This window comes from Gekko japonicus, unplaced genomic scaffold, assembly GCF_001447785.1.
Source record: "Gekko japonicus isolate JY-2015 unplaced genomic scaffold, Gekko_japonicus_V1.1 scaffold508, whole genome shotgun sequence".
NCBI classification, from domain to species: domain Eukaryota; kingdom Metazoa; phylum Chordata; class Lepidosauria; order Squamata; family Gekkonidae; genus Gekko; species Gekko japonicus.
Window position 1 is genome coordinate 921,748 of NW_015164679.1, and position 12,527 is coordinate 934,274.

General features: G+C 44.8%; 1 protein-coding gene across 1 annotated transcript in view; it reads left to right on the forward strand.

Annotated features, from left to right (window-relative positions):
* The window catches only part of LOC107108771 (clathrin heavy chain 1-like), a 56,457-nt gene extending 54,586 nt beyond the window's left edge, over positions 1-1,871 (forward strand). The window contains exon 34 of the mRNA XM_015409289.1: positions 603-1,871. Within this exon, the coding sequence (XP_015264775.1) occupies positions 603-718 (116 nt within the window). The 3' untranslated portion in view covers positions 719-1,871. The remainder of the gene's footprint in view (positions 1-602) is intronic.
* The last annotated feature ends 10,656 nt before the right edge of the window (positions 1,872-12,527 follow it).

Below are 12,527 nucleotides of genomic sequence, written 5' to 3' on the forward strand. Positions count from 1 at the left end.
GTGTGCTAAATCAAGCCACTACTTAACCATGGGTGACTTGTGAGGTGGTGGTAAGCCATGGAATGTAAGAACTGAAGTTTGTATTTTTGGTCAGTTCTTTGTTTTAAAAGTAGCTGGGTTCAGTGGTAAAGCAGACTCTAAAGTTCCAAGTTGAACATATGAAGTATTTTCTACAGAGTCAGACCATTGGTCTGTCAAGGTCTGTACTGTCTACTCTGGTAGTGGTTCTGCAAGGTCTCAGAGTTACCTGAAAAAATCTCTGTCTGCTAGCTAGTCCTTTAACTGTAGATGCCAGGTGTTGAACCTGGGGCCTTGAGCATGGAAAGCAAATGGACAGACACCCTGGAGAACTGCTACTGGTCAGTAGGCAATGTAGAAGGTTGCAATTTGTCTCATATTTGTGTTAATTTATATCTGGTAATTTCCCTGTACCAATCTTCAGCCTGAAGCTAACATATCCCTATTCTATTTCAATGCCAAATGCAAGGATTATGGGAAAAGCAATGTGTTCGGAATGTACCAAAGCTCTGGTTTTCAGGTGTTTCAGGGTCGGGAGGTGGGGTGGGAACCAGCTCTGACTTCTTCTCCTTTCCTCCTTCTAGGCCAGCAGCTGATGTTAACAGCAGGCCCCAACGCAGTACCTCCACAAGCCAACTTCCCATATGGATACACAGCACCGGGATTCACCCAGCCACCTGTTTATGGTTTCAATATGTAATTTGTGCTCTGATGGACCTGTTAATGGTCTTGGGTCTTTTTTCCCCATCCCTTTTTACTTCTTTTTTTTTGTCCAAGAAGGCACAGATGACTCCCAGTGTTCTGGCTGAATGTGGTCCCAATGGGTTAAGAGACATCAAAGGGACACTATTATTTATTGCTATGTCCTGTTTCATTTCAACTTGGAAAGGCAGCTTTTTTCCCTTTGTCACTGACAATTGCAAGGCTCTGGCTGAGGTGGGTACTGCCACTAAACTTACAATGCTGCAATAACTTCTTGGGGCCGGGGGCCTGACTCCTCTATCTCACTGCAGAACCCTTTTGCCATCCATGTTCACGCTGGGGCATACTCTGGCACCAAGCTGTTAGTACTCTAAAATACTAGACTATGCTACTTGGTAGCAGGGAATTAAGTTCAGTATCCTCCTTTACTAGTGGGAGGCATTTAAGAAACTGATTCCACCCTGCGCCTACTTGTATGTAGCCCTGGGCAAATAGGAAAGCGTTAGAAGTGTGTTGGTAGGGATGGGAGCTGAGAACAAATGTCTACTTGACAGAGTATTGAGGGGGAGGGGGTGCAGAAAAGCATCTAAGCCTTCTGGAACAGTTTGAAGCTCTTTATTGGAGAATAAATTGGATCGTATCACAGAGCAGACATTTTCCCAGGTCTTTTTCTTTTCCCCTTTAGCATAAAGGGTGAGCATGATACTTAGTGGCATTAAGTGGTACACCCTTTGCTGTGATTTGGGGAGCGAAAGTCTTCAGAGGTGTGTGCCTGGGCAGCTATGGCTGTGGAAGTGTGTGGTGCAAAGAGACACAGGTTAGGCAAAAAGCACTGTCAGCCTTGAAATAAAAGGGAGGTGGTGTGCTTCTGCATAAGTACCTGAAAGCTGATCCTAAAAACAAGGATCTGGACTGTCAAGGGTTGAGAACACCTGGCTCCGCCCAGCTTCAGTGGGGCAAGTGGTGTGCCCAGCCACATGCACGCACACCTCTTCCACTAGAGGATGCCAACTGAGATGTACTACTTTGTGCCACTCTTCAGAGATACATCATTAACATTTTATGTACTTAGATAACGATGTATAATTTATGGCTATGAATCTTGTGCTAATCATGAATACTATGAAAGTCCAATTATAAAACGTTAATCAAACCAGTGTCCACTGTGTGGTTTGAAATGCTGAGAGACAAAGTGTCAGCTAGTGCTGCACAAGAGATGGTATAGAGTAACCACCGAAAGGGAAAATACATCCAATGACCTTTCTCAGGCCCTCTTTCACTCTCCCCGCCATGGCAGAGGGACACACAGTTTTTCTCTTGGGCAAAGGACCAGACTTGGGTTTGTTGCATACTTAGTCCTGGAAAATACAGCATTGGGGTATAATTCTACTTATGCTTTCATTGGTTATTAGCCTTTGATTTTCTCTTCCCTGAACAGTAACTGCATCAATGCATCAGCTGCTTCCCTGCTGTTCTCCTATGAAAACTTCATCCATACCATCTCCACGCACAGAGCCATGACACTGGACCCTAAAATGAAGCTTTTGTCCTAGACAGAGTTGGATCCTATCAATACAAGGACTGTGGGATCTTCTTCCCCTCCCCCTGGCATTATATCGGGTCCCAGGAAAGCTTATTCCTAGAGTCAACAGGCTTGCCTGTACTAATAGCTGTGTGGTTGGTTAGCTGTAGTGAGGAGACAAAAGGAACAGAGATCAGAAATGGCTCCCGGGGGAGGCAGGGGGGAAAGAACCAAGACCGGCCATACTTGTGGTTAGCAGTTTGCGGGATCCAAGTCATAGTGACATTAAGTAGATGACTAACTATGAAAACAGAGCTAAGGCCACCCACAGAGAAGTTAGGGATTTCTGTATACCCACAGTGCTCCACAGGTATACAAAACAAATTTCTCTGTAATAAAGGGAACTTTTCACACACACACACCCAAAAATAATCCCAGCCTAATAAGAACTGGACATGATGGATAGAAGGGGGAGGTGAGACTTTGCTTGTTCAAGCCCTTGAAAGCTTACAGGATCCTTGAGTGGGGGGAGGGGGTATTGGAATCAGTGGTAAAGTTAATGAAAGGAGGAGCTAGAGTGTGGGTTGCCCAAGGTGCCAGTTTGCTTTAAAAATGACTACTAATGCACCTCCAAATGTGTTTGATCACAGAAACTTAGAAGGAAATTCGTCAGAAGAGAGCTCTTCGTGGGTATTTTTCTACACTTACATTTTTCTACACTTGTAGTTTGACTAAGCTGTTTGCAAAAAAAGAGCAGCAACCTTGGTGCTGGTAAGATTAACATTGGGTTGCTTTTTGGCAAAAAAGGTCAAGGTTTCCAATACGCTAACTTGGCTCTCTAACAGATTTATAGAGGATGCAGGGCTAGACTCCAGTCACTTCTGGCTAAGTGAAATGGAATAGCTAAAACCCTGTTTTCCCTAAGTCCCACCCCTCTAGTCCAAGCATTCTTGGGTGGATGACATACCCATTATTCCATTTTCTTCCACTACCTCGTTTTGATAAGCTAAGGGCTTCAGTGGGTTTCAATGACCCTCCCGCTCAGATAAGGATTTGAGGTTTGGTATTGACTGCTAATTCCAATATTATCCACTATGCCACAGTAGCTCAAAATCCCAATCAGCCTAAACTCACCAACAAGTGTTTGAAGCAGGTAACTAATTAATTTAAATCTTAGTTTACATTCACAGGGGCTGTTCCTGCAGCCTTTGGGCACCACTGCTGCTATAGAACTTTGTCTGCTTCACCCATCTGCCGCTACAAGAATCTTGCTAGAAGTAACCTACCACCTACAGCTGGGACTTTGATTCTTCATTTGGGTAATTTGCCCTCTAGCCACTTGGTAATATTACGCAGTTTGGTTTCTGTTGACTTTATACCTAGCGCACTGCCTAAGCCTCCAAGGAACTCATGTATTCCAATTAGTGCTAGAGGCAGAACTGAGTAACTGCTGTCTTCTGTACTGTCAAAAGGAAAACAAGCCTGTGGTGCAACTAGAGACTTTTGTGCCCAGCAACACAGATTTAATTAGGTTCAGCGTACCACCTCCTTCATCCCATAGTAAAACACAATCTGCAACTTGGGCCTTTTTGACTATGCCCAGCCCAGTCTACCTCCACCCCCTTCATGTTTGTGCAGTTGCATGATCCTTACCCTCAAAGAAATCAGGTGAACTTTAAAGCTTGCTTACTCTTGCGCCATTGCAGTTGTCTAATACAGATGTCTAATGTTTTGATCCACTGGAGAAAATTCAGCTGTTGGCTTTCTCTGGAAATAAAAATTCTCACTAATCTGGGAGAACCGGGTTTGATTCCCCACTCCTCCACTTGCACCTGCTGGATGACCTTGGGCAAGCCATAGTTCTGGCACAGCTGTTCTTGAAAAAGAGCAGTTTCTGTCAAGAGCTCTCTCAGCCCCACCTACCTCACAGGGTGTCTGTTGTGGGGAGGGGAAGGGAAAGGAGTTTGTAAGCTGCTCTGAGACTCCTTTGTGTAGTGAAGGGCGGGGTATAAATCCAATCTCCTCCTCTTCTCTGCTATGTCAGATGATGGTGAACACCTCTGGTGGTACTGACATTTTTCTAAGCAGTGCCTCTCTCCTAAAACATTGTAAACAGTGATGATGCCTAGAGAAAGGAGAGGGATCTGTAGGAGGGAGAGAGTGGTTCTGCTATGCCCAAAGAGGTGAATGAAAAGATGCCTCAGCTTGCTTACGTTTATATAAATATCAAAACAAGGTAAAATTTGTTCTGCTTTTTGTTTGAACATGGAACAAGTAAAAAAACCAGATACTAATGACCTCTAAGTAGCTGTTCATAATATTGAGCTGTTTGACCCTACTCATAATCTTCAATAGCATGACCCTCAGTTAAACATAACCCATTTTTCAGCCATGTTCTTTCCAATGCAGCAAGGCAACCTGCCCAAAGATCCTCTAGATGTTGGGAATGCTTGTGAATGGGGCTGGCCTGCCCTACTCAGGGCAAGGGAGACTAAGTAAGGGAGAGTCCGTGGCTCACTGGTAGAGCATGTGCTTCACATGCAGAGGAGCCCAAGTTCCATCCCCGGCATCTCCAGTTAAAAGGACCACACAGTGAGTGATGTGGGAGACCTCTGCCTGAGACCCTGGAGAGCTGCTGCCAGTCTGTATAGACAATACTGACCTTGAGATCAATGGTCTGATTCAGTATAAGGCATCTTCATGTGTGGTTTTTTTTTTTTAATGATTTGTACATGCTTAAAAAACAACCTCAAGAACACTCCCTTCCATAAAGGGACTCTTAACTGTGGAACAGGCACCAAGAACCCTTCTATATAAAATGGTAGTATTGCTTATAACATTGAAGAAGAAGAAAAAAAGCAAATCAGTACCCCTTTACCCTACCAGAACGCAAGTGTAAGTTCTTCCTCCAGTAGGATTCCTACATACATATACTGCACTCTCTATGTGCCTTATTCAGTGCCATATGCTAATGTAGCAGCTTGCCAATCACCAGTAACTCACCACTGGCAAGCAGGCAAATACGCACCACCATATGCGTGTATAGATGTGATCTGCATCTAAGCCAAAGCCCTTTTAGCTGTGAAAGAATCCATGCTGAGTTGTGGGCAAATGAATGTAAAAGAGGAGGGGAAAGGCAGTATATTTTTATAGGCCATGATATAGTTCTGAACATACAGGAGGCACGCGTCTCACTGACGCTGAGCATCTTTAAATCTAGTCTGTGCTCGGCTCTGGAATTGTCTTGGAACCTCAAAGTGACTGCTGTAAGACTTAAAGCTGTAAATAAATGAAGCACAAATAATGTCCCAGGGCTGAGAAAATTCCTGTGCTGCAGCCCGACTGCCTTGATAATCTGCTTTATCAGAGACTTGACTAGAATTAAGTGGGGAATGTTGACTGCTGTTGTCTAGAAGGGAAATGGGCCAATACAGGACTCTGCTTATTTGTGTTCTGAATTCAGCAAGGTGCCCCTCATTGGCACTTGGAATTGCTCCTGCCTGTTTGCCAGTTTGGTGTAGTGGTTAAGAGCGCGGGGTATAGATCCAATCTCTTCTTCTCCTCTTCTTCTTAACTATCCTGTGGTACACTAGAGGGCAGCCTTATTTGAAAAGTGTGTCTGGGTTAATTCAGAAGAGCTTTGTCCCTTAAAGATGTGGATGGACACTAAGACGGGACTCTTAAGTGAGATTACTCCCTTCAAAGTCCATTCAAGTAAAGGGGCTTGGAAAGGTATGACTTTGTTAAAGATTGCACTGTCACTGTCGTTTCCAGTTTTCAGGACATATTGTAATCTGCAAGGAAGATGTGTTGGCTCCAGAGGCGGGTGTCTGTTGTGCAGATGGACTCTTCTGCAGCCTGGCAGGAGTGGAGCAATGGTCTATTTAGCCCAGCATCGTGTTTCCCACAGTGATTGGACAGATGCCTCACAAGGCAAGGACACGAAGGGGGGGGAAAGCCTTCTCTTGATACTTCCTTCCCCCTACAACTGACATTTATTGGTACAGACTGGGTGCGGGGGGAGACCTGCAGGGAGAGGGGGAGAGGGGGAGAGGGAGAGAGGGAGAGAGAGGGAGAGGGAGAGGGAGGGAGAGAGGGAGAGAGAGGGAGGGAGAGAGAGAGAGGAAGAAGAGAGATATATAGAGATATAGATATAGATAGATACAGAAATAGATATAGATATAGATATAGATAGATATAGAGTTAACCTAAGGCAATCTCATAGGGTTTTCAAGGCAAGAGATGAATAGAGGTGGTTTGCTATGGCCTGCCTCTGTATAGAGAGTGACCCTGGAATTCTTTGGTTTTCTCCCATTTAATATTATTATTACTATTATAAGTATTATTTAAACTTGTATACTGCTCTCCCCGCAGAGTGGGCTCAGAGTGGTGTTCAACAGTTGCATAAAAACAATCCATTAGTCTAACTATACAGATAAAATACAAGTCTTAAAATGACAGATGATATCTACAGAAGCATACAAGAAGCATAAAAGGAGCTGCGGTGGCTCAAGTGGTTAAGACACTGAACTGCAGGCTGTGGAAAGTCGGTAGTTCAGCAGTTCGAGACCCAAGTTGTCGCATGACGGAGTGAGCTCCTGTCTCTAGTTCCAGCTCCTGCCAACCTAGCAGTTCGAAAGCAAGACATTGCAAGTAGATAAATAGGTACCACTTTGGTGGGAAGGTAACAGCGTTCCGTGCACCTTGGTGTTTAGTCACACCGGCCATAAGACCACGGAAACGTCTTCGGACAGCGCTGGCTCTTAAGCTTTGAAACTGAGATGAGCACCGCAACCCTAGAGTCGGATTCAACTGGCTTTCAAGCAAGGGAACCTTTACCTTTATCTACAGAAGCATAAAACCTATATGGCATCAAAGTGCAATTTAACCACCAATGGCGAGGGAAAGGGGGAGGCAGTTATTTGGCCCAAACCATTGCTGTCCTCAACCTATTATTATTATTATTATTACAATAATGTAGACTGGTGGCCCTTTGTGTGTTCTGGAGCATTGAGTTTCACCTGCTGATGTAGTTTTCTGTCTCTAGTGTGTACTACAGCATGTTTCACATGTATTATGTCTTTGGTATGTATTAGGGCCAAACTGCACATTTAGATGCAAACAGATCCGAATAGTAGCCCAACGCAAGCAAGGAATGCTGCTTCAGCAGGTGTCTTCTGCTTAGCTCTTTTTCCCACTTGTTCCAAAACACACACAGACACCTCACCCTGTGCACAAATGTGAATGTGTGCTTTAGGTCCTTTGCAGTCTTCACAGTAGTCCTGAAAATTAGTGGTGTGTGTGTGGGAGTGGAATATGTCCCATAGGGTATGAAGAAGTTCACGACAAATAGCCTACAAAAAGCACTGAGCACAGGGCTTACATTCCTGAATCAGTAACCATGGCCTCTGCTGGAAAGAGAATGTATAGGTTTGGAACCATGGGCAAGGAAGGAATGGTGACAGCTGGAGGGTATCCACACACCTACTTGCCTGGAGCTGAGATTTTGCCGTTTGCTGCAGTGGAATGCTCTCCTGGTGTGACTGGAGAAGCTCTTACTTTGGGGACTGGCACCCTTCTCATCAGTTCCCCAATTTATATAGTTGGAGCAGCAGTTGGTGCCTCCCAATCCCAGGTTTTGGAGACGGCTTCAGCTCATTAAAATGCCTTATACTGAATCAGACTGTTGGTCCATCAAAGTCAGTATTGTCTACTCAGACTGGCAGTGGCTCTCCTGAGTTTCATGGAGAGGTCTTTCACATCACCTCCTACCAATCCTTCTAGCTGGGGATTGCACCTGAGATCTGCATGCCAAGCAGATGCTCTGAGCCACAGCCCCTCTGACGGTTTGTACCTGTTATAGCAGCCAAAAAGATTTCAGGCCTCACTTGGTTGACAGGGAACTGCATTTTTCATCTGTACAGTGATCCAGCCTACAGATGTGTTTCTCATCCCTGAGGTCAGTTTTGCTTTCTCCAGATGCTTGGTGATTGTGATGACCTGCTTTTCTGTTTCCATGGAATTGGCTCATTCTCAGTGATGGCACAGGTGTATGTTCAACGTGCAATTATAAAATCACTTACTTGACATGAGCATATTCTTAAAATAGTTCAGGAATGAAAGGGAGTTATGGGCCAAGGGCTGCGAATGCAGAGTATACCCCACAAGAATAATCTACTTTGCAAATCTGTCTCCTACTGCATGGATATGTTTTCAATCCAATCCTAACCAAGTTTATGCAGACATAAGCCTCATTAATCGTGCTTAGAAAATGCAGCCTTTGGGCGTATGAGAATCAAATTACTATATCTTGTTTTGCCTTATCAATTAGCTGGAGGGTAAGTTTGCCATGAAGACAAATCCCTAGGCTGTAGGAGGTCATTTTCCTCTAGACTAGGTGTAGGATTCCTAAGAACTGATATTCCTGACTGCTGTGGTGGACTGAAAGAGCACTGAGTGGGAAGCAGCGACTTCTCCCCTCTGGGTGTGTGCAGTTGGAGCTGTGTCTCTGGGGGAAGAAGGTTCTTATACCCAAAAGCTAGTTCCAGAAGTTTCTGAATCGTAGCTCTGCCCATTGGTGTGAATGTACAGAGGACCACTTGAAGAACATCACTTACAGGTAAGCAACCTGCTTCCACCCCCACTGGATTTCCTGTATAGCCAGATTGCTGTGTTCTCAAATGCTCCAGCTTCAAAACCAGCAATAAAAGTCCCAGTGAAAGATTTTTTTATTACAGTCGTACCCAAAGGCATCTAGATTCTTTATTGTTCACATCCAATCTTTTATGGCTGTGACAGTAATTTTTCCTCACCGTTGTAATAAAGTCATATTCTACCATTTCTCCACTGATCCCCCCCCCCGACTTGCCTTTTTGACCTACTGCAAATATAAATCTCCCATTTTCAAATTGAACAATGAAACATTGTTTGATCTTCAGCCAGAGGTGTGTTCACATCTCTGAAACTACCTATTTGCTTCATAAACAGTCAATGAAATCCATGTCAAAATCTATTAACTTTAAAAAACCAACATTTTATGAATTCAAATGCAGTCCAAAAATGACAAAAGGTCCCAGAGGGCTGTAAAGAAGTTCTTGGAAAAGACCACTTTTAGATTAAAAAATTGTCCCTAAACTGAGCATATTTGTAAGCCCATGTAGGATATTAGCAGAACCCAAAACCATCTGGGCCTTCCAGGCCCTAAAGACGTCAGAATGGCATCAACTAGGGCCAGGGCCTTTTCAGTAGCGGCTCCGTGTTGGTGGAATGAGCTCCTGGAAGACCTTAGGGCCCTGTGGGACCTTTTACAGTTCTGCAGGGCCTGCAAGACAGAGCTCTTCCACCAGACCTTCAATTAAGGAACTGCATCCAATACACCAAGACCCTGGGCCCAATACCATCACCAACAGCCTGAGTTCCGCTGACACTAAAATCTAACACCTACTACATTTACCAGGGTGTTGATGGTAGTCTGCCTTCAACATCAACATCATTATGTATATTGTTACTAGCACCTTATGTTGTTGTTTTAAGATTTAATGCTTTTATTATATTGTTATTTTAAGCTATGGTATATATGTAAGCTGCCCTGAGCCTGCCTTGGCAGGGTATAAATCAGATCAAATAAATAAATAAACTACAGCTGGGGCTGGACACATTTCGCAACCGTTTTAAGCAGGGGTCATTTCCTGCAGGAGCGTACTGGAGCGGAGCTCCGGCAGTAAAGAGCCCAGGGGGCGGGCACATGCAACAAGCCCCACCCCCTGCTCCCAGCAGCCCTCAGAGCAAGAAGCAGCCAGGTAAGTTGCAGAGGGCCCCCCCGCCCCAAACAGTCCAGTGGCACCTTTAAGACCAAGGTTTATTCAGGTACAAGCTCTCCCTCCTCTGTGAGGGACAGATCTGCACGTTTCCCCCCCCCCCCCCAATAGCTAGGAATCCAAAAAAGTCCAGTGGAGCCTGAGCGGTGGGTGTTGCCGTCTGACACACTTCCTGTGATGTCAGGGGATGTGGCATATGTAAATAAGTTATGCTAATGAGCTCCTGCACCTTTTTTTCTACGAAATGACCCCTGGTTTTAAGCCACACAAAGGGTCAGCCCTTGGCGATTAGCAACATGTATTTAAGGAAGATGCTTATTATTTGAATTTACATCCTGTGCTTTGACATAGGCTTAAAGTCACTGACAGCAGCTGTTCCCAGTGCAAATACTTCTAAGAAATTTAAATGGATTGGAAGAGAACAGGCCAAATTAACCAACAAATAAGCAAAAAAAGCATGTGTATACAGACCTGCCTCTTCTCACCTCAGGCATAATGGAAGGATGCTTGACTGCCCCATTTCCTTGCTGATGTCTGTAGTCTACCATGTACTCTTAAGCATGCTTGTTTGTTTTTTTCCTCCTTTATGTATAGCTTTATATCTCTTAACGTATAGCTGTGCATTTGTCTTCGTAAAGCTGGAGCGTTTACTGCAAGCTGCTTTGAGAACCCAGCAAGTCAGTTTAAAAAACAAAAAAACTGCTTGACTAGATTAAGTTACTAAAGGACATGTAGGTTTTGCAAATTATAGTTGTGAGGCCTGCAACGTAACGGGGGAAGTGAGGCTGCTAGGCTGAAATTTCACTTGCATTGTAAAATGCAAAAAGGCAAAAAATGCAGTTGTAAATCCACTGCCGGTTTGAAAAGATGCTTTCGCTTTTTCTCTCCTACTGAGAGTCACCGCCTCCCCTCACTGCCTTTACCTTTCCCATGGGAAACATACTGTATATGCAAGCTGTCCCTAGCAAGAGAAGTCTCAAGACCTGCCCCGGCCCAGCCCTGACTTGGAAGAAAGTCTCTTCATAGGAAGATTCCTTGGGTGCTGAGGAGCTCTCTGCAATCCCTGCTATACCTGAGGCTCTCTGCACCCCAGAGCCTCTAGGCAAAGACTCCATGTCTTCTCCAACATAACAGGTTCTTGTTCAAGAGGCAGTGGGAAAAGACCACCTCCAGCACTCTCTAGGTTCTCCCTCAGAACAAGGCTGGAGAGACAGAAGAGAAGGCGGGGGGGGGGGGGGGGGGGTGTTCCATGCAGGAAGATCGCAACATTCTCTAGGAAGGGATGGAGTTATTGGCTTCCTACATGTGCTTTTTAACTGAGCTCTGCCCCTTTGCTGGGTTGACATCTTGCCACCTGAACAGCTCCCTGCTCTCCACCCCAGCCTGCTTTTTGACTGACCTCCCTGTACAGGATTAAGCCCCTCACACCAGTCAGGGATGAGAGGTAATTCTGTACTTTTACAGTACATTAAACAACAACCCACGAGATGGTCTAAACCCTCTCTGGTTTCAGAACAATATGCCACCAGAACCTCTACATTAGTTCCCCCCCAACCGGAGATTAGAGGTTCAAACTCTCAGTTGGTATCTGGAACTTAACACATTAACAACTCTACTCAGAGCTGCACACTTTACGCTTAATGGTAGCTTAGGCACAGGAGTTTAGACTTGGAACTCAGGTACAACATCAGAGACCATTTAGAAACAAGAATAATTTTTTATTCAGTACAGAGCTTAACACAGACTACCAGAGTTTACCAAAAAAACAAGCCTAAGGTGATTTGCCTTAACTACACCGTAAAAGATACATATTTACCAAGTTCAGGAATATCCAGCAGTCCAAGGGATTTTGAAGGCAAAATCCATCTTTGCTCGACCATGTGGTCCAATTCACAAAGCCTGTCCCTCAAGGGCTGCATTTCAGGTGCAATAAAACAAGTAGAGACAGCAGGAGCAGAGAGCAAGCACACGAGCAAGAGCAAGAAGCTCTCTCCCATAGGGATTGAACAATTATACCCCACTTCTAGTCACAAATTAGCTGTGGCTATTAGCCAATTGCGAGTGGGCATGGGTGTGCCCAATTGTTGGTTGTCATGGTTACATGTGGGGATAGGCTAGAAGTTTGGGAACTCCTGCTGCAGTCAGGTGACCCAAGTACTTCCAGCTTCTCCATGATGTACGTGACATGGCCCATGTAGCCTTAAAGCAGGCGCCTTGAAGTCTAGCTCTTCCACTTTGAGGTGTGAAAGAATGTGTGGTTATATGGCATGGCTATTGAGGTTGTTCAGGCCATCTGGTCTGCCCTGGACCATTTGGCCTGCACAGGAAACAGAGACATAGAATGTCATCCAGGGCTTTTTTTGTAGAAAAAGCCCAGCAGGAACTAATTAGCATAATAGGCCACACCCAATAGCTGAAACTAATCAGCATATCAGGCCACACCCTGACACCACAGCTCATTAGCATAT